Source organism: Leptinotarsa decemlineata, unplaced genomic scaffold, assembly GCF_025532065.1.
Source record: "Leptinotarsa decemlineata unplaced genomic scaffold, Ldec_3_MD MMD2_tig00078422_RagTag_RagTag, whole genome shotgun sequence".
Taxonomy (NCBI): domain Eukaryota; kingdom Metazoa; phylum Arthropoda; class Insecta; order Coleoptera; family Chrysomelidae; genus Leptinotarsa; species Leptinotarsa decemlineata.
The window spans coordinates 9,219,982-9,247,647 of record NW_027412747.1 but is presented as its reverse complement, the minus strand read 5'-3'; the positions used below and the strand labels follow the sequence as shown (position 1 = coordinate 9,247,647).

The 27,666-nt window shown below is 34.1% G+C and overlaps 2 protein-coding genes across 2 annotated transcripts in view; one reads left to right on the top strand and one right to left on the bottom strand.

Annotated features, from left to right (window-relative positions):
• Positions 1-3,743: 3,743 nt before the first annotated feature.
• On the top strand, positions 3,744-25,203 carry Bili (FERM domain-containing protein 8 Bili). Its single transcript, XM_023165429.2, has 8 exons — positions 3,744-4,313; positions 5,840-6,072; positions 8,984-9,238; positions 14,788-14,953; positions 15,022-15,372; positions 18,030-18,159; positions 18,213-18,471; positions 20,761-25,203. Exons 1-8 carry the CDS (start codon positions 4,168-4,170, stop codon positions 20,904-20,906), a joined length of 1,686 nt encoding a protein of 561 aa, XP_023021197.1. The 5' UTR covers positions 3,744-4,167; the 3' UTR covers positions 20,907-25,203.
• The window catches only part of lobo (coiled-coil domain-containing protein lost boys), a 511,805-nt gene continuing 509,330 nt past the window's right edge, over positions 25,192-27,666 (bottom strand). The window contains exon 13 of the mRNA XM_074186014.1: positions 25,192-25,296. Within this exon, the coding sequence (XP_074042115.1) occupies positions 25,239-25,296 (58 nt within the window). The 3' untranslated portion in view covers positions 25,192-25,238. The remainder of the gene's footprint in view (positions 25,297-27,666) is intronic.

Here is a 27,666-nt window from a genome sequence, read left to right as displayed (position 1 = left end):
ATAACAATGATAAATGTTTATTTCAAAAGTAATGAACTTTGCTTTATATAATCAGATGAAGAAATTTGTGATTTATTCTCAGATTTTATAAATAAGCGGTACGGTTTGTGAGGTCCGTTATGAAGAATTTTCGATTAGAAATCATGATTTCATTCAAAATTGGTATCTAGGGGTCTTTGTGGACCGACATTATGAATGGGGATATTTTTGATGTTTTTAATGATCATTTTTTGTTATCTTATTCTTATAAATGAAGGTTTGGAAACTATAGGTTTATATTATTTCATTATTTGACATATCCCAACCAAAAAAAGGTTAAAAAAATGACAACCGTCATTTCTTATTGAATATTGTTTGTATGCAACGCGAAAGCCTCGTGCAAAAAAAATAAAACCAAAACGGAAATCATATTCTTTGGGTGACGTAAGTTACTTGTTAAGTGAGCATTAACACATTTAACACCAGTTGCACAAGAATAACTATTTAGTATGCAAACTGAACATTGAGCAGAAAGCTTTTTAATCTGTTGGTAACAGAATGAATATGACTTATGGTACACATATGAAAAATATATTTTTCATTTTTGAATACAGTTTTTTTCATTTACAATAATGATTTTCCGTAATTATAGAATTCGCCAGCATGAATTATTGAAAAAAAAAAAAACATAATGCCGGTCCACAAAGACCCCTAGATACCAATTTTGAATGAAATCACATAATAATATCAAACCTCAATCGTAATTATAAATATTCATGATTTCTTCATCTGATTATATGAAGCAAAGTTCATTACTTTTAAAATTAACATTTATCATTGTTATGATTAGTTCATTTGAAATAATTTAATTTTAACCCAGTAAACCACGCGCTTTATTATAAAGCCATACATGAATAAAAATCTAGTAGGTGGTAGAAAAACTGGCCTCATTTCCATAATCTAATATATAAAAATGGATGTTTGTTGGTTGGTTGGTTGGTTGGTAAGTGATAAACTTCTACATCGCTCAACCGATCGTGATGAAACTTGACATGTATAAGTAATTTTTCACAGAGAAGGTTTTTAGGTTATCAATTTTTCTATAACTCGCCACTAGATGGCGCTGTAGAACAGTTTTTTGAAAGCATTGTTCTATAACACTGCGCACGCCTAAGTTTGTTGATTCTCATTCTGTCAAAACATTGAAACAGCAGCGATACAGCAACATATAGTAAAACCAATAATGATTGAGAGTAAAGCGCGTTGTGATATCTAAATTTTACGTTACCAGTTTATAGCAGAATCAAAATATAGTAAGCAGTAGAGTTGTAGGTTGTGGCAAATTATAGATAATACACAATACTAGTACGATTAAAAGGTATTATTTATGACAAAAATCAGTAATGCGCTTGTAATGAGTAATACTTATACATTTCCTGATTACTGATCAGTTAAAATTCATTATTTTCTGTATAGTGTTAGATATTTATTACAACAGTGTCAACGCTGTACGCAACGATATTTCTGTCTTTGTCACTTTACCGTAACTTCCATCTCATCGTTGCAGTCCTCACTAATGTACTTGCAGCCATGAGCGCGTATCAATGGTTTGTGAATTATACAGCGTGAATTGTATGTTTTACAGTTAAGTTAGTTAGCAATCGACGTGTTGTGATAACAATTGGTGAAAATAATAGTGCTAATAAGTGTTTAAGCGTTACATAATTATATTTCTACACCGTTCTCAAACTACTCAAAAAATGGGAGACATGGTCGGGCCTTCCACGTCGAAAAAGGTAAAACGGTCGGAGTCTCGGTTAGTAAGAGATAAACAAATTGTACTTCGAGTATTTCACTGTCTTGAAAGAGATCATCAGCCACCAAAAGATGACTTTGTGCATATGTGCTGTAATTCTACGTGTGTACCTCCGAATAACCAACCGGGCATTTCTACATCATTAATTTCCACAATTACAAAAGATAAATTAGTTGATATGTGCTCTGATTATACCGGTGTACCAAAATTATCGATTTACAAAATACTAAGAGAAGAAGAAATTCATGGGGACGTACAAACGCCAAAAACTAGTAGCGGACGAAAAAAAATCACAGTTGATGAAGAAGCCAAAACCAGTATACGCAGAACTATTCACAGTTTCTTTTTCAGAAATGAGCTGCCAACACTACAAACAGTTCTGGAGGCACTTATCGATCATGAATTGGTCCCAAAAATGGGTAAAGAAACTTTTAGGAAACTTGCACACGAAATGAAATTTACGTACGGAAAAGTTGACTGGAAAAGCATTCTCATTGAACGTCAAAAAATAATAGCATGGAGAAGGAACTATCTAAGAAAAATTGACGAATTTCGGAAGCTCAAAAAAAATTGTACTTCATGGATTCATGGTTAACCATGGATGGGTTAACCAAGGACATACGGTCAAAAAAGTATTGCAGGATGGTAATATAACAAGTGCACGACAAGCCTTTATTGAAGGTTTTTCAGTTGGGTTAAAACAGCCATCTGGAAAAGGTAGTCGTCTGATAGTTACGCATATAGGAAGCGACAGTGGATTTTTACCAAATGGTGAATTAATATTTAAATCTAAGAAAACAGGCGACTATCATGAAGAGATGAATGCGGAGGTGTTTGAAAAATGGTTTGAAGGCATCATTCAACTTGTGGAACCTGGGTCTGTCATCGTCATGGACAATGCCCCATACCCCATAGTCGACATTTAGAACAATTACCGAAACAATCATGGAAAAAAGCAGCAATTCAAGAATGGTTAATTAATAAGAACATCCAATATAATAAAGATAGTTTAAAGGCAGAACTACTTCAGCTAATAAAATTACACACAGACAAATATAAAAAATTCGCAGTGGATGAAATGGCGTTAAGTCGTGGAATTACAGTTTTAAGGTTACCACCATACCACTGCGAATTAAACCCAATAGAATTAATCTGGGCGCAAGTAAAAGGATATGTGGCACGAGAAAACAGAACATTCAAATTAGTGGACGTGCAACATCACCTACAAGAAGCTATTCGAACTGTTTCTGCAGAAGACTGGAAGAATCGCATGCAGCATGTTTTAAAAGAGGAGCAAAAAATGTGGGACGTAGACAACCGTATTGAACACAATATTGAACCAATCATAATTCACTTTGATGATAGCGGTAGCAACAGTGACGAATCTGAGGTTGAAGATTAGACGAAAATTTGTACATTTACATTTATATTATATTCTATTATCAAAAATTTGTAATTTGTATTTTCTAGTACCCCTGACGATGAGTTTAAGTTACTCGAAAGCTTGAGAATAGTTATAAAGAGTTCACTTATCAATTGCTGCAACCCAATAGTGAAAAAAGTTATATATATAATCGGGAGGACGCCCCCGATTTGCTGTCAACTGGGCTTACTTCTACTCTCAATCATTATTGGTTTTAGTATAGTACTAATTAGTACTATAACTACCAAATTCTACGCGGGCAAAGCCGCGGGCAACAACTAGTCTTTAATAAAAATCAGATTTCCTGTAGGAACTATTCAAACAGAATACATTTTCACCTGAAATTATTTATTTTATAAATATATACTATCTCTACAACCGCCACTGTTTTATGGTCCAACTTACTTCAAATGTAAACAAACTCCATAACCCCTCATTACCCGCCATACCCCCTCGCCAATAAATTGTACAGACAAGGATAGTAGGATACCCACTTCAAAATACATGTATTATTGTATTGGTATAGGCATGGCAACTCTATGTCTTATTATTACTCTGAGATTTCAATACTTGTTCCTTGATTTTATGATTTATTGATTTGAATTTCTTGATTCAAATTTTAAGCGACATAATTTATGTCTTATTACCATTTCTAAGTGCAAAATCTCTTGAATTAAATCAAAACACGGTAACAGTTAATATTTATCGAAAAGTCACGAATTATGACAACAATCCTATAGGACGTGAAAACCAAATAAGGACTACAAGGATAATATTCAATTAATTATACATAATTACTAAATAATTCATTGGAATTCAGTCAGCCATGTAGGGTGTTATTGTGGGTGGATAGGTATTAGAATTTTAACCTGTTCATACCCATACCCAATCAATAACATGAGCATATATCCTCCCAGTAAATATCAATAATTAAAAAATTGTGTGTGGAATGGAGGCAGCAAAAACCGAGAAAAATGATACCCAACAAATTGTGATACAAACGAGTAACTATAACGTTACAGTCATACCAGTGGAGTTCAATCGTAATAGAGTTTACAACGGGCAAAATGCCGATTACTTGGTTGAACCTTACAGGTAAGATTATTACTCATATATTTACTTTATTGCTATTTTGAAAAATCTCTTTGGCATCATAGTTCTGATCAACTGTAGTATGGAAAAAAAAAGATCCAATGAGTAGTGATTCCAATTCTTGACATAACTGGTTTATTTAAATTTTGTAGTTGTTTTGAAAGCTACTTTTCACCTTAGTTAATCAAGTCCAAATCTGGTTTGCATTTGAAACAAACATTTGGTAGATGATGTTCCTTTCTTTGGCAATTTTGTATATTATTAGCAAACTAGAAAATCAAAAATATTTTCCCAACCTTTATCTCATTATTATTATACATAATTGACCCATATTTCAATTCTATGTAATTTTGCTTAGGTATTTGAAATGTCAGTTTATGGACAGATAGGACCCCGCAAGTGAGACTTTTTATTTCCTTTCATCAATATGGTTTTATGAGTACAAGGTAACTGCATCTAAATAACTTGCCATTGAACAAATAATTTCTAAGTGTTGATAATAAATGCCAAGTTGGTGTTTTATGCAAGCACTTTCCAAAAGCGTTCGACTTAGTTGAACATTCAGTTCTATTGGATATATTAACCCAAATCGGTTCAGTTACACAGTTACCAATTGTTCTTTATACTCTGTGTTTTAACACAGAGTTAATTATGTTTTTTACATATTTTTTAATGCCAGGATTTCCGCAGTATTCTTTAATGACCTGACAAATACTTTGGTATGTTGTCCTTTGCAGACGACTTGAAACTTTTTTCATCTATCACAACATTGAAAGATTGTGATTTTTTATAATCTGAACTGAATATTGTTGGAACTTGGTACTCTAATGAAAAAAAACTTAGGAATGAAGTATCAAAATGCAAAGTGCGTGTAATTACAGTTGTAATATTAATTTCGTGATCATGCAGTTCTCTATTTGTTTGATATCAGTATGTGAAGTGACAAAAGATTTAGGGGTTTTGTTCAACAATAATCTGACTTTTGTCAAATATATACATAACAATGTCTTCAAGTTTTAAAATTTCAGTGTTTGTAATCTGCATTAGAGAATGTGGTTGTAGCATTAAAAACTCTATATTTTTTTCCATAATGCCTGAGGTTCTAATTCTACTTTTCATTGTATATTTTTTAGATATTTTTATAATATAGTAGGTATGTTAGTGTCAAATATCCAGCGACATTTCTTGAAGTTTATATATTTCAAGATTGTTAGCTAATGATTGCTAAAATGCTAGCTAAAATGAAGAAAGATAATGTGTAGTAATTTCTATGTGTTTGCTCTGATTCTGCTGATAATTTACATTATCAAACTCTGAGATCACCAGTTACTAGTTCAAATATCTACGTTTTGATTTTTTTCAATGATTTTTTGTATATCATTACCAATTTATTGAAATAACTTGTTTCTGTTATTTTATTTTTGTATTATCCTGTGAGAGGAGTGAATCGTTTGGGCAAATTAAATATATTTTTTTAATTTCATTTCATTTTCATCTACTATTTTTATTGAGTTAATAATTTTTTACAGTCGTACCCATGATGATTATTCCCAAACAGAAGACATTTCCGGGCAAGGCACTTTGTATTCTGTATCCCAACGACTACCTCAGCTGAATGCCAGTTACTCCAATCCACCAGGTAATGAGGGTGGATTTGGAGACCAGGTGAAGTATACAAATAAACAGCCAGAATGGGACAACGAAAAAGACCATTCCACTACAGATGATAAAATTCCTACCATAGAAAGTAAACAGCCAAACGGTGAGATTTGAATTTCTCTATTGACTGAAATCTGCATATTACCTTCCAAAGAAGTGCCAAAATTCTGAGACAAGGAGATTTATCCTATTAAGGAAGTCATTCAAAAAAAACAGCAATACCCTTTGGCTCAAAACTTGACAGCAGTAAGGTTTTCAAAACTAATTTACTCTTCTTTCTTACATTAACAAATATACCGTGAAAAATGGTTCAATATTCAAGTAATGTAAATCTTCACATACCAGTTAGTTAGGAAGAGATATTTGAGTATGTTGGCAATTTATGCAAATTCTGTTCTACCAACGATTTAGTTTAGCTACTTGTCATTTCAGCATAAGACAGTTCGGTCTATAAAAATTAAATTTATATTTGGAAGACCATAATAGAACTTACAAAAAAAAAATTAATGTGAGGCAGAATAATTTAAACTTTCTGTTTGTTACAAAACACATTTGAGAGAACATCTACAAGAATGTTTTGCATTCATTATATTATATGGATAGTTGGTTTACTTGGAAGAAGGTAAATTTACAGATTTTACAACCCGTGTACTCATACTTTAGATTCAGATGATATTATTCACTTGACAACAATGGATATAACTACTTTGATGTATTGATAATAATATGTTGATCAAGTAACAGCCAGGCTTTGGACACTGAAGTTATTCATATTTTCTGAAGAGTTGACGGTAGTAAAAACAATGCGACAAAAGTCAATTTTTGATTTTCAGTAGGTATTTGAAACATATTTCAAATTGGTCTAAGAAAGACCATCAATAATTTTTCTTAGGATATGCCAAAATATTTGGTATACTAAATAGGGAAGAATAATTATTGTAATGTTACTAGAAGAAAATCATAAGAAAATCATATCTTTTACAAAGAGTTCGAAATTTTGCACATAGAAAATAGAGATTTGAAACTGAATAATTTGGAAGCAATGGAAATTTAATAAACTTAAAAATTCAAATATTCTAATGAATCACTAACTCGATTTGAATAGATCACCATTATTGAACTTGTTTTCTTAAAAACCGAGAAAGAATTATTATTGACGTAGATGTGAGGTAATATGCTTCAGGTGGTCATAATTAGGTACCTTAGGTAGAGGTTTAGGTAACTTATTTGAGGTAGTCTCAATTATCGTTACCTGTAGTATATAAATATTAATGTAAGAACAACTTGAAGTATTCAAATCACTTGACAAGGCTACGTGCTAGCGAAACATGATATGATATATTTTTCAAATAAAGTTTGTGGAGATCAAATCGTGAGGTGTAGTTTTTGAAAAAACTCAATACCCCGCCTGAATAAGAAGTCCATCATTCAATACTAATAGACTTCCGAGCTCTAGAAACATCTCTTGTCAGTATATCTGCTTTTGGCCTGTTCGATTCAACATATCTCAGCTCTATTTCTCTGCTTATTACTTTTTCCCTGATGAAATGATATTTGATATCAATATGTTTGGACCGTTTTGTATCGGGATTCTTGGAAAGCTTAATACATCCCTTATTGTCCTCAAATATTTGTATGGGACTTCAAAAATCTATTCTCATGTCAGTTATCAGATTTTTCAACCAAATTCCTTCACAAGCACTATTGCAAACAGCAACATACTCAGGTTCAGTAGTTGAAAGTGAAAAACACAGTTGTTTCTTTGTTGTCTAAGAAATCAGATTTCCAAATGATTTAAATAAAAAACCAGAAGTTGATTTCCTATCGATGTCATTTGCCCAATCAGAATCACCAAAACCAATAATTACTGGGGCTTTTTCTCGTCGCCTGTAACAAAGTTTAAGTTCAGCTAAGCACTTCACATAAATATTCTGGCATTTGATGTCCTTTTCTTCCAGTTGGAGTCTTCCGGCAAGGGAACTTTTTCAACTTCATGTTATTTGAAGTAATTCCATTCAAAATTTCCAATGGTTGAAATCTATACCTTGGAACTGACGAATTCCCAACTTATCATCTGGGCCCATAATCTTTTGGAAATAATTACTTTCCTCAGTTGAAGAAAGTGAAATGTTTCTTTTGACTTTCATTGACAAAATTGTTTTTCTTCGTTTTTTTAATACAATAGCAACTTTATACAACTAGATAGAATGAAATTATAAATCAATTGAACTGAATGATATTCTCTTATTCATTCCTCAACAGTCTGACTTTCAGTTAGAGTATTTGTGTTGAATTGTTAGTGTAGAAGTGAAGTAAATTTGAGTTAAATTGTTATGTGGTTCAGATATATATATATAAAAATGGATGTTTGTTGGTTGGTTGGTAAGTGATAAACTTCTACATCGCTCAACCGATCGTTATGAAATTTGACATGTATAAGTAATATTTCATGAAGGTTTTTAGGCTATCAATTTTTCTCTAACTCGCCACTAGATGGCGCTGTGGAACAATTTTTTGAAAGCACTGTTCCATAACGCTGCGCACGCCTAAGTTCGTTGATTCTGATTCTGTCAAAATATTGGAATAGCAGCGATACAGCAACATAGTACTAGAATACTAGAATAATCAGAATTTCAGCAGATACATTTATTTAATGACACATCATATTTGTTTGAAGGTGGTTGATAATGTTTTTTGGTGAATTTCATTTGTTTGGAAAGAACAAATGAAATTGAAAATTAAAATGAATAGCCGAAAAAAACAATTATATTAAGCAAAAACCCTGAAATCAAAAAATTGAAACGAATATTGAAAGATTTCAATCTCCAAGGTACTTTACGTTTTGATTGTTAGTATCCACAATCCAGTCATCACCCAAAGATCCTAAAAATTTTGTGGTGTGTCTTTCTTAGGAACAGGTATCTGATATCACAAACAGTTTCTGTTCAAATGCCACATTTTGTATATTGAAGAACATGTTAAGAATGCAAAATCAAGTAGTAATATTTTTTTAGAGTCCGCTCCTGCCACTGTGCCCACATCGAGCAAAGGAGTAATAACTAATGGTATTGCAGAGCAATTGCAAGGTCCTATAATTCCCACTTGTGTATATTTACATAGTCGTACTGCTATTATGATGGAGATTGAAGACACCCCCACAGCAACCTGTGATCGTATCTGCCAAGCAATTATTAATTGTGACGAGTTGGGATTGAATAAACAGTTGGCTCCTCAGATTTTCACTTTGTGGATGGTCAGTCCACTTCTGGGTAAGTCAGATGTTCTTGAATTCATTTTGATATTTGTTGTACTGAGCCAATTTATAATCATGAACTAAAACTTGATTCAAAGTTGATATACATTTGGCATAGCATACAGTTTGTCTGCAAGCTTCGTTAAAACATATCAAGTTGAACTAAAGAACAATTTTATAGAGTGTGGTTCATTAAGTGTGCAAAAATTATTTTTTTGCATACTTGAAGACTGGCTATAAATCAAATTATCTATATAATAACAATTCTTTCGAGTCTGAACAAACAATTCGTTCAGGCCTGAACGAATAATTGTTCTTTTAGATGATTTGATTCATAGCCAGTCTTCAAGTATGTCCACTGATTATATGTGAAAAGTTTTCTTTCCTTATACGAGGGATTGGTCAAATTTCGGATATGCAGTTGGTTACCTCGTTCACAGGCAGATGGGGCGATGACAAACCTTGATGTTAGTGTTCCGCTTCAGCCTAGTTCAAGGAATGATACTCTGAAGGAATTCAATTTTTTATTATCGGAAGTCATCTACTTTATGTTGATGATAGACACTACCTTGCACTGACGAGTGGCCAAACAGCCTGAAACCGGTCTGCAAGTGTGTTCCAATAATTTAAAATCTATTGCCGCAGTAGTTGTATCGCCAACAGCATATGCAGGAATAACTTCAGTGACAGTGACAGCTGTCGGATATAATCCAACGCCCTTCATGGTATTAGCCAGGGGAGTAGTTGTTTTCTGATAGGTGTCAGTCCATTAACCTACAGTGTAGGGAGTTGAGACCGGCCTGAACGAATTGTTCTTTCAGATGATTTGAATTATTTTTTTGTTTTGTTCATTACGTAATCAAAAGTTGAATGCAGCCATAGTTAGGGCATGTTCAGAAACAATACCAGATGTACTTTGCATATTATATTTAAGTCGAATAGCAGACATGATAGGTCAAAAAGTATGAACTTTATTCAAGAATAAATTGCCTTCATCATGAAAAGTCAGTACAATAAAATATTACATATCATTTATATTTCTGCCAATGCACATGGATATACAATTTATTGCGCTTCAAAATATGCTTCGAAACAGAAGTTGTTTGGATGCGCTGCTTTAAATTGTACGCCCATGTGCAACAGATGAAGATGAAACAGTTTGATCTTCCTCTTGAAGATGATCACTTGGTAATTGAAACACGTTTCAAGGAATTGAAACCACGGTTTGGTGTTGGGAAAAAACTCCAGTAATATTCATTACTACACCAAAGGTTCCAAACAATGCATCACAACTAAATACACCACATGATGAATACGGTCTTACGTTGATAGTCGAGGGGGACTACATCAGGCCTATTTGCTTGTATCAGCCTGAGGATGAGGAATTAACAAGGCAAACCAGTTGTGCAACACTTGTTAGTGCCTCACGACAGGCCCTGCACCTGAACCTCTATACCCATCTATGGTCTATGGTGGACTAAGATATAAAGACACCCCTCAGTTATCTACTTCAGCGCACTCTTGCGCCACTCTCAAGAACTGATGGAGAAATGGAATACTAGAAAATAGATTTTACACACCAAATGATTAGACATTATTTAGTTTAATTTCCGTGACCCGGTATAAAGCCATTTCCGTCAACATACATGATCATATAGGCATAATGATATCGGTGCAGTAGTGTGGTAGCCAGAGCTATGTCACTAATTTGCCTGTCAAGTAGTTTTGCTGATGTCTTTAATGCAAAAGACATGAGACTGGTTGGTCTTAAGGGCTTTGCCGAGTCCTGTCCAATTTTCCCTGGTTTTACAATGGAAGTGGCCCTAATCAGTCTCCATGTTTTTGGTATATACCCCAGAGCCAATTTCAAATAGAAGTTCCGGTCTTTTTGCAGCATGGGTGGGTAAATGCCATCTGGTTCCGGCGACTTATATGATTTAAATGAGTTTATGGATCATTTAATTTTCTCCAAATCTACCACTTTCTTTGCCACCAGCCGATCCTCCCTGGATGGTCTTTTAAGAGTCTCCAGTTCTGAATTTGTCCAGGACATTTTTTTGTAATTTCCGACCCGGAGGAGAAGCTCTCTTATAGCCTCTACTCCTGTTTTTGTATTTGTTTAAAGATTATTTATTGAGACTTGAGGTCTCTTAGAGAGTCTCTTATAGAGTCTAGCATAAACTTGGGTCTGTTCGACCTCCTTGTATTGTCTTCTTCATGAATCTCTTTTCGATTTTTTTCAGAGCTTTGTTGTATTCAGTTAGGGACCTTTGTATTGGTCCCAGATACCTGATTTCCTTGACTATTTGAAGGCTTTTTTAGTTTGTGTTCTTATCCATGCCAAATCTTCCCTTCATCAGGTAACGTTACTGTTTGATCTCTGGTTGACAGTGGGACAATACAGTGTTACTCGAATAAATTCTTATTTGTTTTGATTTGTTCCGTTTTCTAAGTCTTTTTGTGCAACAATTTTGTAGCAATTTAATTATTTTACTCTAATTCAGTTTTTTATACGGACAAGTGCGCCCGACTCACGATCGGAAGACCGTGGGTTCGATTCCCGCCTCGACCAGATAGATGCTTTACTCGAGAGAATGTATCTGATTGAAGCTCAACTTCTGAGAGTTTTCGTTCGTATGGGGGCGACAGCTGATTAACGGGAAAACATATTTTAAACAGATTTTTAAACAGAAACAAAGATGAAATTGTCGATTATTTGAGAAATTAATCTAACAAAACTATTACAAATATCCTTCAATTCAAGGAGATTTGTGCCAAAGTGATTCAGTTGTGGCTACTTCGAAAATGATCAAATCAGGATATTGAAAAAATGTATCCTAAAGATAGTAATAAAAAATTGGAGAGATTATGATCTTATATTCGACTATAAAATTTCATAATAAACAACATTTCTAAGTATTTTGTTTTATTTTTGGTAATAAGGTTGATTATTTACGTTATATGTTCATTTTATATATTCACTTTCATGTATCATTTGTGATTCTTTATTTTGACAGATTTTTAAAAACATTTAAGAACATTGAATTTTTTTGTACAATTTCGAATTTAGTACCTACAGGTGCACATCCTATTTATGGATCTTCACTTGGGGATTCTCACATTTATAAAGGTATAGAAAGGGAAAATTCTAGTTCATCTCGATAAGTTACTGCTTGAACTAAATGTATTTTTCACAAAGGAAAATGCTTAACTTGTCGTATTCAATAATTTTGCTTATCAATTTTGCCTAAGAATTGTTCAAATGCTTATATTGATGTTTCGAAGCCCAAAATTTGATGCCTTCATTATATCTGAAAAAAAAAACTACACTAGAAGTTTTTTTTGTTTGCTTTGATTTATTTTCAAAGTTCTTCGACAGATGTTAAAATAGTTGAGTTAAGGTATCTGTGCAATTCTTATCTCATTTTTTGATAGGTTAAATTATAAAATACAAATTACTGTTAGATAGCACATTTTCTTTTGTTTTGTTCAATATCTGTTTTTATTTTGTTCAATATCTGTTTTTATTTTGAAATAGATTTCTGTTCAGTTGTAAATCTACTGTGTACTTTTTTATATTTTCAAGTACATTTACTTTAATTTCACCGTGAAATTTTCAGTATTTAGAGTTTTTGTAATTATTGAAGAAAATAATATGGAAAGAGCATTTGACAAATTATCAAACTCTGAGGAATACACAAAGGAAATGTATTATTTCACGAATAATGTACTCAATAGAAAATATCAGAAGTGTTTAGGTCTGGTGAACGACCTGTCTAAAAAACATATTCATTTCTGGTACAGATACGTAGACGATATGCTCGCCTGTTTCGGAGGTACTTCACGACAGCTGAACCAATTTATGACATTCATGAATAATCTCAATAGCAACATTCATTTCACATTCGAAACAGAGATAGAGAAACAGATAAATTTCTTAGACTTGACCATTACCCACAATCAGAATAAATTTGAGTTCAATGTTTTCAGAAAACCTAGCTATACAGACATTACCATCCCAAGCGATTCTTTCCATCCAGACAGTTATTAATTACCAGCCTACAATTCAATGTTGCACAGATCATTCTCACTGCTTTTGTCTGTTAACAATCTAGCTAGGGAAATTGATATTATTACACAGATATATCATAATAATGGTTTCAACGCAGATACTATCCAGAAGTTAGTCAGAAAACAAAGCCGTAAATTCACTTACAGATTAATATACCCTCAGGTCAAACAACCAGAAATCAAGAAATGGGTCTAACTAACATATTTTGGAAAAAATCAGAGATAATTGCGCGTTTCTTCAGAAAAAACAATGTGGCAGTGGCATTCAGACCACATGCCAGGTTATCTGATTTCCTTTTCAATGCAAAAGATAAGGTGGTAAAGTTGGAGAAATCTGGAGTTTATAAGCTTAAGTGTCCGGAGTATAATAGTGTTTATGTGAGACAATGTAGTCGAAATTTCTAAAAACGGTATGCTGAACATGCAAGGTCCTTCAGACTATGAAAAAATGATTCGACGTTTTCAAACTATTTCTTGGCATGCAACCACAAGTTTCCGAATCTAAACGACACGGAAATTTTGCACTATCAAGGAAGGGTTACAAACTCAATTATTTAGAATCCTTGGAAATTCACAAGCATGAACATTGCGGGTGTAACTTGTTAAATGATCAAATCGATTTAGTTTACTCACCGGTTTTCAAATTGGCACATCCGCATTGTAAACTGTAATTTCAGGTACTGAATGAAGTCAAGTACCTCCATTAGTACCTTCTGGGGTGGTATATAAGAGCTAATGTAATGAACCATTGTTATTTTATTGTATAAGTCAGAAAATGCCCTTATAGGACGAAACTGCAGTAACGTTAGTTACAAATAAAAGTGTTGAAAAACATGGAAAGTTTCAATTCTCTTCTCTTCATTATGATTTCCTACCACGTAGTAACGGCTACGTCCATCAATTTATTGAGTAAATTTCCGCATGAAATACAGTCGCGTAGGTTCCTAGGCAAGTTGATATCTCTGTCCTGGGTCTCAAAGTCAAAGTAAAAATATGTTTTATTGTCTGAAGATTAACATCTTATTAACAAAGCATGGTTAAAACAAATCGAGAAATAAATTCACACATAGTAGCTGTCGCTACTTGTCAAGTTATAATTATTCGAGTAATGTTCTCAAAAACTATACACTATAAAATGATATACATTGGCAGGTAGTTGTTGAATAAAATTTCAGGTAGTTATTGAACATATGTACAAAGAACAAAAAAAATAACAAAAACAATTAGTATTTACATAGCACAATACATACATCACTTGCACGAATATAGCCAATAAGAGTTTATTTGGAAAATTTTCAATATTGATTACAGTCTGCGACTGAAAACACCTCCACCAGTATTAGATTAAGCTCATTATTATTGAAATGAGATAGATAGCTGATACTATTCTTTACATCATATTATTTTCTATTTAGAATTTGTTTTAGGTTTGAATTTTTGTTGCTATATAAATTTTTAACCAAGATACAATCCTACCATCACATGATGTTGTAGAACTGCAACTGAAACCTTCTCATAAGCCTTACGAACTTAGAAAGATGTGGCGGTCTCTGGTGGAGCAATATAGCCACGTGTCTTTGAACAGGCAACAGCGAGATGAACCCAAAGTTATATTTCAAAGAAATGTATTTTTTCCGCAGCACTTGGAGGAGAAAATCAAGTGAGTAAATGAAAAATCCACAAACTGAACTTTTCCCAATGTCAAATCTATAAATCTGGTTTTTCTAGAGATCAAAAGATTCTCGAATTGCTCTACGAGGAAGCCCGCAACAATATACTTGACTGCAAATACCCTTGCGAAGTGATCCATTATATAATGCTGGGTGGGATACAGGCTAGAATAGAATTGGGGCCGTACAACCCTCTCGTTCATTCGACACATTATTTTAGAGAGGAGCAATCGAAATATCTTCCGCTTCACGTGAGAAAGAGCTCGACATGGACTTGGTTGCCGATCAGCTCAAAGAATTCGGCGGAGGTAAGACTCCTGGAACAATTCAAGAGAATTCCCACTTCTGCCACCAATAGGAAGTTGATGAAGAAATATCTGGAGTTTTGCTGGTCATTGCCATTTTATGGGTAAGTTTGTCGATGTTGTTTCGGTAATATTGTGGTTGTTAGAGAATGAAAAGTTGACCTATTGGCAGTTTCATAGTAGCTACCCTTTTTTTTTATTTTACCCCTACCTTAAGAAGCATGAGTGAACTTTAGTTTAGGACTTAATTTTCTTTAATAGAACACCCCGTATATTAGCACATTTTTGGAATTGCTCTTTTGTTATAATAATACTTTTTTACTAATAATGTCCTATACCTGTCTCTATCGGTTTTTGGGATACAAAATAATTTATGCTAAATATGGTCCAAAACATGGCCATAATTGAACTTAATTACATCAGTACTCTCAATTCATGATATTGATGATATTTTGGACAAATTCGAAATGTTTAATCAACACCAACAAGTCGACTCCATATCATGGAGGGTGTGCTAAAGTTACTATAATTTCCATTATGCATAAAAGTGGTCAAATATAAATTTTTTCAAATATATATTACTGTATATTACTCGAAAAATTGAAAGATGATGAAAAATGCTAAAAGATAATATATCATGTCCCTATACCTAAATCATATAGTTTTCTTAATAAAGTCACTTCTTCTGGAAACATTATTTTTTTACTAATTTGGTTTTAGGTAGCAGTGAAATTATCAAGCTTATACCAGTTTGGCGACTTTTATGAGTAATTGATAAATGGTTATTGACGGTGTTTTAATAAATCGCCAAAAATTAATGCAAATATTGATTATTCAAACGGAGTTTTTATGAAGTTCTTAGGAAAAGCGTCAGGTTAGGGAAAATCGGTCGAATTTAAAAATCTTATCGATACTACGATTTATTTGGGTTCCCAAGAATTAGCTTTTCGCGGACACGATGAAACCGAAGATTCGATTAATCGCGGCAATTACAAGAAACTTTTAATGTCATGGGGCAAATATGATTCACAATTTGGCACTTTTTTAAATGGTAGCGTTTTTTCGGGCACCTCAAAAACCATCCAAAATGGCATATATTATTAAGGAAAATATAAGCAAGGAGATTGAAAGTGTTTCTTTTTTTGCATGGGGAATTGATGAAACTACCGATATTACCTGTACATCACAACTTTCAATCGTTTTTAGATATGTCAAAGTCGGTGTGTGTGCAATTAGCCTAACACTATAATTCCTGCAACTAAAATTACAAATCGGGACGTATGTCGCTGGTTTGATCGGTCTCGCGGAGCTTGTGTTTTTTAAAGCGGTCGGAGGCTTGGCTCCCTTGCAACGTATGGCATTCATCATTTCGGGTTGATGGTTTCTTCGTTTATTCGTTCATGGGCGGTGCGTTTGAGGTTTGTTGATGCAGGATACAGTGTGGTACGTACTATGTAGTGAGTGATAGTGTTTTATCGGGCATATTATGTATTTATATTAAAAATTAATGGTAAAGTAATGCTACCCAAGCATTTTTTGAAAAAAATAATCATAATTATGTGTCAATATCTTTTAATTTATTGCGATGAATAGCCTCAAATTTTATGGGGAGGCTAAGCCTCCCTTGCTTACTCTGACGAGCCGCCGCTGATGAACGCATTTTTCGACATTTGCGAAATTTCGTTCCGGAAATTTTTGCCTTAATGATGAGCTCCGAAATGGTTAACCACAGTAATCCAGGACGAAGAATTGAGAACCCTGATGGAGACTGACCCGTCACAAACGGCGAGTGGAATGGCGGAAGAACTGGGCGTCAGCTTTCATGCCGTTTTTGATGGTTTGAAACGTATTGAAAATGTCAAAAAGCTCGAGAAGTGGTTGTCTTAAGATTTGAATGATCAACAGAAATCATCACGTTTCGAGGTCAGTTCTTTGCTTTTGCGCAACCAACACAATCCTTTTCTGGATTGGATGACGTATGATGAAGAGTGGATCCTCTACTACAACAGGAGACGTTCAGGATAGTGGTTGGATACTGATGAGCCACCCAGGCACTATCCAAATGCAAAAACTCACTAAAAAAACATGGTTAGTGTATGGTGGTCAGCGGCTGGTGTGTTCCACAATAACTTTTTGCAACCGTGCTAAACCGTCACAGCAGAGTCCTATTGTGAGGAAATCGACAAAATGTACCGAAAATGGCGCCAGCCGCAGCCGGCACTGGTCAACGGAAGATATTCGATCCTGCTTCATGACAACGCCCGTCTGCACGTTTTACAAATCACCATACTGCCCAGACTCTCGCACTTTGATAACTGCATGTTTCACAAATTACCATACTCCTCAGACTCTCGCACTTTGATAACTTTTTCACCGGTAGAACTTTCGCGATTCAGGACCAGGCGAAAACGGCCTTCGTCGACTTCATCGAATCCGGATTGTGTACTGATTCAAATGAACCCTATTTCGATTAAATTGAATAAGTATTCACTAAGATATTACAGTTTGAAGTAGACTCATAAAAACGAGCAACCACAAGATATTATTTAATTCACATGATGTGTTGCTGCAGGTTTTTTCGGGTTTTCCAGCAGCTGAAAAAGCAAATGCGCCACTGGAATCAACGAAGTTGCCCCGGAGCGCCAATTAATTTTTATTGTTGTTTTTATTTTTAACGTTGTTTTAATAAAACTATTATATTCACATTATATCATTTTTATCCACATACCGTTTATTCCTGAGCTGTGATTGTGATTTTCAGCTCTGCATTTTTCGAGGGACAAGTGGAACAGCCAGTCAGAGGGCTGACGTCACTGATAATCCACCAAGACATTCCAGTATTAGTAGCAATAAACTCTAGAGGCATCTACATTATAGACGATTTACAGTGTGTAAGAAGATGATATACTGATCCATTTTTACTTATAGTCGATGTCATTTATAGGTGATCTTATTAGGTCTGAAGTTTGAAGAATTCAGTTGGGAGTATGCCAGGCCCTCTATGGAAGAGGACCCTAACTGTTTGCCGTGTCTCTTTTTGCAATTTATGGTTGTCGAAAACGGAGCAAGAGTTTCGAAGATTTTACAGGTTTTTTCGAGGCAGGCCAGCTTGATGGACAAACTGATTACAGTGTTCGTCGGACAGTTGAAATCTGCGGATGAAACGGACAAACCAGTGGATAATAACGTCAATAATGAAACTGGTTAGTACGATAATTATTTCATCATTTCTAATGTTAATTATATTGCTTGTTAAGTTTCGAGTTGATTTTACTGCTTATTGGATTCAAGAAATATTATTTGTTCAACTTAGCAGCGAAAATAATCCACGTGGAAAAAATTTGTATTTTGTATTGGAAATGATTTATTGAAAAATAATGATAATTATAAATACACAGCAGAGATTGGCACAGTGGTAATGTGCCGACTCATGATCCAAAAAACGTTGCTTCGAGTCCACTTTAGACTAGGTATTATTATCGTGAGAATTTATCTAGCTAAAAGTGGATTGATTCTGGCTATTGATCATAGTAGTTGATATCCTGGACACCGAAAAAATCAATACAAGAACCCTATTTTCTATGTAAAGTATTCATCAGTCTGATTTTTAGTGAATATCACTAATGAGACAAATCTGCACTTGTGTCAATTTACTTTTCCATTCAATCGAAATGTTGCTAAAAAATATTAACCTTGTCTTTGATCCCACAGTTGATCTAATTTCAACATCACCATTTACTTTCACAGAGGCAAAAATCAAGGCAATACACTAAATCTCAAAACTGAACATTAAAACAATATGAGTTCTAGTTTATGTTCGAGATTCTGACTTGACATTGCTTCAGAAAGTATTAATATATAAGATAATAGGATTTTAAAGAAAACCATCACTGAATTATTAAGATTAAAATATAAAAAAATTAGAATAAATAAACTATGAGTAAAAATATGAGAATGCCAATTTGTAAAGAGCTGAAATGGTAGTCAATACATGTGATGAAAGTATAACTGAAGGCTATCTACTAGGTTGTTTCAAAAGTTTTGTCCGTTGTGTGCTCGGGATTCGATGAATTCCACAAAGGCCGTTTTTGCCTGGTTCTGATTGGCGAAGGTTCTACCGGTGAGATAGTTATCGGGGTGCTTGAAAATATGGTAGTCAGTTGGCGAGAGATCTGGTAAGACAGAACTTCGACGGTCAATTCGTTTAATTTTCGGACTGTGATTTGTGAAACGTACGGACGGGCGTTGTCATTGAGCAGGATCGGACCTCTTCTGTTGACCAATGCAGGCTGCTGTTGCCGCAATTTTTGGTATATTTCCTCGATTTCCCCACAATAGGACCCTGCTGTGATGGTTTGCCAGTTGCAGAAAATAATAGTGAATCACACCATTTAGTAACCGTGGTCTTTTTTGGTGGGTTTTTGCCTTTGGGAAGTGTCTGGGTGGCTCATCGATGTCCAACTACTGTCCCGAACGTCTTCTGTTGTAGAGGATCCACTTTTTATCACACGTAATCATCCGATCTAAAAAAGAACCGTTTTGGTTGCGCAAAAGCAAAGAAGAACAGACCTCGAAACGTGACAATTTCTGTCGATGGTTTAAATCCAGGGGCACTTATTTTTGAGCCCATTGACATTTCCAATACGTTTTGAACCATCAAGATCCACATGGAAGCTGATCATTTCTGAGGCTAAAATCATCAGAACGAAATTTCACAAACCAACATCGAACAAAATTTGGAGAAAAAAATAACAGTAGCAACATATAGAGTACAAAATTTTGTATTGATCAGGATATACCACGACACAATAGAATAAATATTTATTGAAATATGAAGCTACAAAAACACATGACATTAAAACGACAAAAACTTTGGAAACAAACTAGTATAAATGAAAGATATTTGAAAAAAATATTATTGGAAGTCTTTATAAACACAACAGAACCCAAAACAATGATTTTTAGATGTTTGTCTAGGCATTTGGGCGCACTAATCTCAAAAAACAGATTTGGGTTCAGTTTTCACTAATGTATTTTGCTAATCTTCACTTAACATTTAGATTCATTTCAAATTGGTCATAAATGAAAAGTGATACTAATTTGAAGATTCACGTCAAATATTTGTATAAAAAAGTATAAAATTACTGTTCAGTTGATTTGATTAATAATTTGATTAACTATAGTTATATTTACTTATAAATCAAAGATAGGCAAATACCTAACAAATATTTGTGACTAAAGTTGTGAGCAACATTTAAGTGAGCGGAACAATTAATAAATTGTCAATAATATACAGAAAAAGAAAATCAATCTATTCTAAAATGTTTTGTCAGATTTTTCGATAATTCTTAGAATAATCACCTTTCAATTGAACTGCTGTCTATTTTTCCTTTCAATCGAACTGCTGAAATGTTGAGTATTTGATGCACTTACATTTTTGCATTTGAAATATCACAGCTATTTCTTTATCTAGTACCAAAACCTATTTTCAGAAACTCATTCGTCCGTTATAATGGGTACGCCACATCCGACGATGCTGACATCTCTCAGCAACAAGTTGAACAGACTCACTTTGGCTACCTTTGATGAAGATGGTCACTGTATAGGCCAGATGGGATCTTGGTCTTTCACTTACTAAAATTTTGTTGTTCACTTAACATTCCTTAATTACCAGGCATACATGCGTTTAGGTTATTGAGTTGTTTTAACCAAAGATAATAATTGCATTCAGTCATGTCCTGCTTAGATCTTGCATAACCCAAAACCTTTTCTTTGCTTGACATTAACAGTAAGACCCCACATCTCTTTTAGATCTACTGCTGTATTTCATAAAATTATACTGTGAATTCACCTGAAAATTATCAATTGAGAATGTTGAATATTGGGCCTAATTCCTCTAGTATTCCTTAAAATACATTTTCTTGTGGGGTCAATGTGATTCGAAATTTCGAGGATTTTCACCTTCCACAATCCGAAAAATAAACAAGTAATAATGGGCAAACAGAAGAGTTAACCCTGGAAAATAACTGCATAATGTAAACTTAAATTCTAATCAGACGATAATTTAACATAATTATGAATTTTCATGTCAAATAAGATGAAATTATGAAAAACTACATGCTTAGTTTTCTCCTGAAAAAAGTTGACTTCCACGTTTATTTCAATCTTGGTCCAGGTGTGATCTATTTTCACAGAATTGATGAAATACACTTGTTCCAGACAAAATAATATTCTTTAAGTTTTCTGGATTCTGATTAGTTTCCACCTTATGAGGGTGATCTGAAAAGTTTCAGACCTCAATATGAAGATGGCAGCACTCGCAAATAAAAGCAAGTGAATTTCGTTGTTTATCTCTCGACAATTACTTGCCAAAGTTTTAGCTGTCAATAAATATTTGTTTTAGAAAGGCAATACGTCTACTCAAATCAAAGATGAGTTGGATTCTGTGTATGGGGACTCTGCACCATCATTTATCACAGTGAAATTTTGGGCAGCTGAATTCAAATGTGTCCGTAAGAGCTTGGGGGGACGATGAATTTTCTTATCGTTCAAAAACAGCCGAATTAAAGTGAGAAAGATAGCAGAGGTTATGAACATGTCAAAAGAACGTGTTTATCACATATTGAATTAACATTAAGGCATGAGAAAGGTGTCCGCGCGTTGGGTGCCGCGTTTGCTCACGTTAGACCAAAAACGTGTTCGAATGAACATTTCCAGCACTCTGTTGTCGAGTTTAGGCGCAATAAATCCAAATTTTAGCGCCGATTAATTACTGTAGATGAAACTTGGATATTCTTTTCATCGACCTTTTTTGGGTATTTGTTACCTTCCACAATCTGAAAAAATATAAAAATTAGAATGGAGAACTTTATACAAGTGTAGAAGGGCAAACTTTTAAGTTTACCCCGATAAGTAACTGCGTAAAAATCAAAGTATTTTTCACAAAGAAAAATCTTCTATTTATCAGTAACATGTCGAATTCAACAATTTTGCCTATCAAAAAAAGTATTGTTAAATTCGACAAGTTACTGATAAATAGAAGATTTTTCTTTGTGAAAAATACTTTTATTTTTACGTAGTAACTTATCGGGGTAAACTTAAAAGTGTGCCCTTCTACACTTGTATAAAGTTCTCCATTCTAATTTTTATATTTTTTCCCCAAAAAAGGTCGATGAAAAACTGATTTTTTCCTCCACAAAAATGACTTTCGTTGAATATTGGATATTCTATTATACGCCCGAACGGCCCGAACCAAAAATACAGTGCAAACAGCGGACTGCAAAGGAGGGGAACCGACTAAAAAATCATAAACCGTTTTTTCGGCTGGAAAAGTGATGGCGACTGTTTTTTGGGCTAGTCATGGAGTTATTTTAACTGATTATCCTCAAAAAGGAAATACCATTACCGGAGCTTACTACGCATCATCACTTGACAAACTGAAGGCAGAACTGGCTAAAAAACGGCGACATTTGCAGAAAAAGAAAACCCTGGTTAACCAAGACAACGCACCCTCAGCGGTTGCCATGACAAAAATTCACGAATTATGGTTTGAACTGCTTGATCTTCCTCCCCACTTACCAGATCTAGCTTCAAGCCACTTCTGTTTGTTTCCTATTCTGCAGAGAAAAACGCCGAGTACTATTTGGATGGGTTACAGATATGGGAGCATCGCTTCCGGAACCGGAAGGTGCTTTTGATCCATCTGTGAACCAACAACTATCTAATATTTTCTTCTTCCGGAGGATCCAGTCCTCTCTACTGGGGAACAGTACTTTATAAGGCAGTTCGTAGTTGACAGTTAGAGCAGTGTCAACCAACAGTCTGTTGCACTCTGCATTAAATTGATTTGTGCAATTGGCAATGTGCATAAGTCTATATGTAGTCCATCTAGCCTCTCTCTCCAGAAAAATGTAGAGAGGAAGTAGATCATGAAGGACCTCCATGGCCGCTGACGGTGTGGTACTGATGGCACCACTGATGGCCAGACAAGCCTGTCTCTGTAACCCAGAGAGCTTCACCTGGACCGTTTTCTGTAAAGCCTTCGACCACTAGGCAATTGCACCATAAGTGATCATTGGTCTGACAATTATTACATAAATCCAATGGATTTGTTTGGGACCTATACCCGAAGTTTTACCACAAATCCTTCGACATGTTCATAGGGACAGTCTGGCTTTGTGTGAAACTTTTTCCAAGTGAGCATTCCGGGTGAGTTTGTTATCAAGGACAATGCCAAGATATTTCACCTCCGTTCCAAATGGAATGACCCACCTTTGAGGGAAAGTGGCGTTAGATCGTCCAATTTTCTCGTCCTGGTGAAGGGGATTATCACAGTTTTGCTGGGGTTGACAGACATCTGCTCCCTTCCTGTGAACAACGTCCATCGTGTTTTGGAGGATATTACAAGCTAACATTCCCGATGTGGACCTTGCCAAGATGACAAGGTCATCTGCATAAGCTTGCAGATCCACTTTTCCTCTGTGGAGGGCATCAAGCAGACTATCCATCAGGGGCGACCACAGAAGGGAGATAGTACCCCACCTTGTGGGCAGCCTCTGGTGACCCTAAACCTAATGGCCTTGCCTTGAAGAGTCGTAGTTGCAGTTCTGTTTACCAGCATGGCATAGCTCCAGCCAGTTTGGTACAAGTATGACGTCAGGATATCTTTTAGATCAACTAATTCACTGACATTTTGTCTAACATCCACAAAAAAACGAAATGATGTTACGGTAGTTTACTTTGTTTATATGGCAAGTTATATTGATGCACCATCAAGACGGGTAAAATAACAGGAGTTGACAAAATGGAGACACAAAGATGATAGTTTAGAGCTAGTAGGAGGCTAATAATATAATGAACCAACAAAAAATCTATAAAAACTAAAAGGATTTCATGATTATTCCACTACATATAAAATATCAATCACTCAATAAGACAATTGAACGATATTTCTTCTAAAAATATTGAAACAGATATTGGAAGAAGATCAATTTATCAAGCTTGAGTAACTCGTTACAATCATTTACCAGAACCTCTCAAATATTTAAAATACATTAAACGTAATCCCAAAAAATATCTACTATCTTAATGTAGCCCAACCTCACTAAGCACATTTTTCATTTTAATGCAAACCTTTTTAGTCACTAATATATTTTATATAATGTTCCAGTTTCATAGTTACACTTCTACAAAGAGGTTCATATTATAATGGCTGCAGACTGTTCAATATTTTTTCCAACCTATGCAGGACTCAGAAATACATTTTCCCAAAAAATAAATTGAGATTGTTTCATTGAGGAGATGTTATTATGCATAGAAAGCATACTTCCCGAATTTTTCATTACTGATATCTTCCCTTGCTTCCTTGTTCTTGTCTCATTCTTATGTAATTTGTGTTTACTTATTCTGTTCCAACTAACAATTAGTTTACTTTGTGTCACCTCTGTATTGCATTCTTTTAAAGATTTAGACAATGTCAACTCTTCCAAAAGAAAGGCTGAGTAAAAAAATACGTCTTTTTTCCTGAATTTTATGTCAATAAAATGTATAACTACAAGTTACCGGCGTGTTAAATTTTTTTGTGAATTTACATTACATTTACACAATACTCATAATTTATTCAATTTTCATGTTGTGGAAGGTTAGAAAACCAAAAAATCTCTAGTTTGTTTCATGGTATGGATATATAAAAACAATGTAATCGTAGCTACATTTGATGATATTGCTATTGTCAGTTTTTCACGGTGAACATTTCAGGCTTCATAAGGATTTGACTGAATGCAAATTAATTTAAGTGATATTATGGACCTGAAATGTGATAAGCCTAAGGCTCTGCTGATATTACTTTGTATTTATTTTTTTGTTATTATTTTATATATGTATATTTTAATTTGTTTTGTAAATGTTGTATTAATAAAAAACAGTTCTTGAAATAATGTATTTATTTCGTCATCACAATTTTTAAAGACATTCAATATAAGTTTGTCAGCATCGGGTGATCATTCAGATACGTTAATAAAGCTTCATACCTGAAATCAAAAAATTCAAAAGCATGGAATGGTTATTCATTTCAATATGTTTCAAATGGAAAATGAACGCTATGTTGTGCACCAGTGATGTGCTATAGAAAATGAATAATTGTTAAAATTGAAAAGTGTATATTTTGTGGAAAGAAATGTTCAGGCTTTTTACTTCTCCATCTTTATACAAAAAAAGTGGGAATCTTTAAAGAAGGGAAGAAAACAATTATTATCAAAATAAACTATATAAAGACGTAAAAAGTAACTTTCAGACACAAACTGGAAGAAAAAACCTTCTCGAAACAACGACTTTCATACAATCATTGAATTACAAGAACGAACATTTTTTCGGCTCCGCACGGGTGCAATGCTAATACTACATATAATTTCACCCACCGATCACCTTATTGCACATCTACAATATAAAACGAACCTAAATACTACAACATTTCAGCCTCCGAAAATAGCAGTACAGAGAAATAGTGACGAAAAGATAATTTTCATATGTAAACGCACCTCTTTTATTCCCAGTAAGGGGCGTCCCAGTTGGAATATTGAAAAATCCTTTCTTATTGCATAAATAAATAAATAAATAAAACGAAACTACATACAAAATTTCAGCTTCCGAAAATATAGTGGTACGGAAAAATATTGATGGAAATTTAACTCCATTTTATTAACGCGCCTTTTTCCTCACAGCTAGCACCCTAGTTGGAATATTCAAAAATCTTTTTTTATTGCACATCTACAACATAACACGAACCTACATACAAAATTTCAGCCACCAAAAATATAGTGGTAAGGGGAAACAGTGATGAGAATGTAATTTTCATACGTTAACGCGCCCCTTTTATCCCAGGGGGAGCCCCAGTTGGAATATCTGAAAACCCTTTCTTATTGCACTTCACAATGTAAAACTAACCTACTTGGAAAATTTCAGCCTCAGAAAATATAGCGGTACGGAGAAACAGTGATAAAAAGGTAATTTTCATATGTAAAGCCGCACCTTTTACCCCCATTGGGGGAGCCCCGGTTAGAATATTTAAAAATCCTTTTTTAGTGCGCATCTAAGACCTGAGAAGCACCTATATACCAAATTTTAGCTTCTTAGGACTTATCAGTACGGAGAAACAGAGATGAATGAGTGTTTATAAGTACAGATTGAATTATATAAAAAACAGATATCATTCACAAGATTGCTAATCAATATTTTATATAAAATACTGTGTAGATTCCTATGGCTGGGAATAAATCAAATAAGGGAATGAATGTAATTACGTACTGTCATCAATGACATGAGGAGATTAAACTCATTCGTGAAACAAAGTTGTAATTTTGTGAATGAATCGAGTGCTTCATCTTGTGGAGTTATTCAGATTGTTGCAGAAGAGGCAATAAGGCAAGTGTCTTATTCCGAAACCGTGGATGTACGCCATTGAGGATGACAGTGTTCCATGTAGAACAATGCTATCTTTTCCGTACACTATATTCTGTAGCAATCCTGTTATTGATATCTGATTCAACTCCATAACGAATTTTTGGAGAACAAACTGAATATAAAAAATGCGTTTTTGTATAATTTATTGTTATATAAAAGTGTAGTTTTTTCGAAAGTACTTTTTCTTTCATGTAATTCAATCTTGATATGAAAGTAGTTGTCAAGAGTTTTTGTCCGAGAGTTTTTCTATCTTTGTGAAGAGTATATTTTGAAATTATTTGCTTTTTTCCCACATTTTTTTGCTATAAAGATGGAGACGTAGAAAGCCAAAACTTTTCTTTCCCAAGCATAATTGTTGTTTTACTTTTATCAATAGTACTTTACCTTTATAGTTTTATAGTATTTAACGTCATGTGTCAAATAAATTTTTGAAATTTGAAAAAAAAAATAGCAATGTTGACCCCATTTGCAAAGACAAATTTTTGAGTCTATGACAAAGAAGAAAATATATCTATTTTTCAATATCTCAGGAATTGTTAATAATACGATAAAATGTGTTAATTTTTGTTCATTATAACATTTACTAAAAAAGATTGATGCCTTTTTTGTAGAAGTCATCGTTCCTCCAAATGTCGGCATTCAAATCATAATGTATTTTGTTATCAAGATACCCATATCTTAACTGGAGAGGTTACATTCAGTTTTTAAAAACGGGAGAGAAAATGGATCTGAGAACTTCGTAAAAATTTCTTTACTTAATATCCGGTATGGTTAGTTAGTCCAATATAATGACAAAAATCATACAAAATATTAAGTAGTCACTTTCTGGAAGGAGCAACAGTCTATACTCCATTTTCTCTATTGAAAGAGGGTGGGAAAGAGTATTGAACCTTGTGGTAGGTATTTAGTGTAGAAACCAATATATTCCCAATAATCAAACG

What these genes read in the sequence shown, in the direction of transcription:
- Bili (XM_023165429.2), top strand. Translation starts at nt 4,168, where the DNA reads ATGGAGGCAGCAAAAACCGAGAAAAATGATACCCAACAAATTGTGATA. An exon ending in TACTTGGTTGAACCTTACAG is followed by an intron (nt 4,314 to 5,839) that starts GTAAGATTATTA and finishes AATTTTTTACAG; the next exon opens with TCGTACCCATGATGATTATT. An exon ending in TGGTCATTGCCATTTTATGG is followed by an intron (nt 15,373 to 18,029) that starts GTAAGTTTGTCG and finishes TGTGATTTTCAG; the next exon opens with CTCTGCATTTTTCGAGGGAC.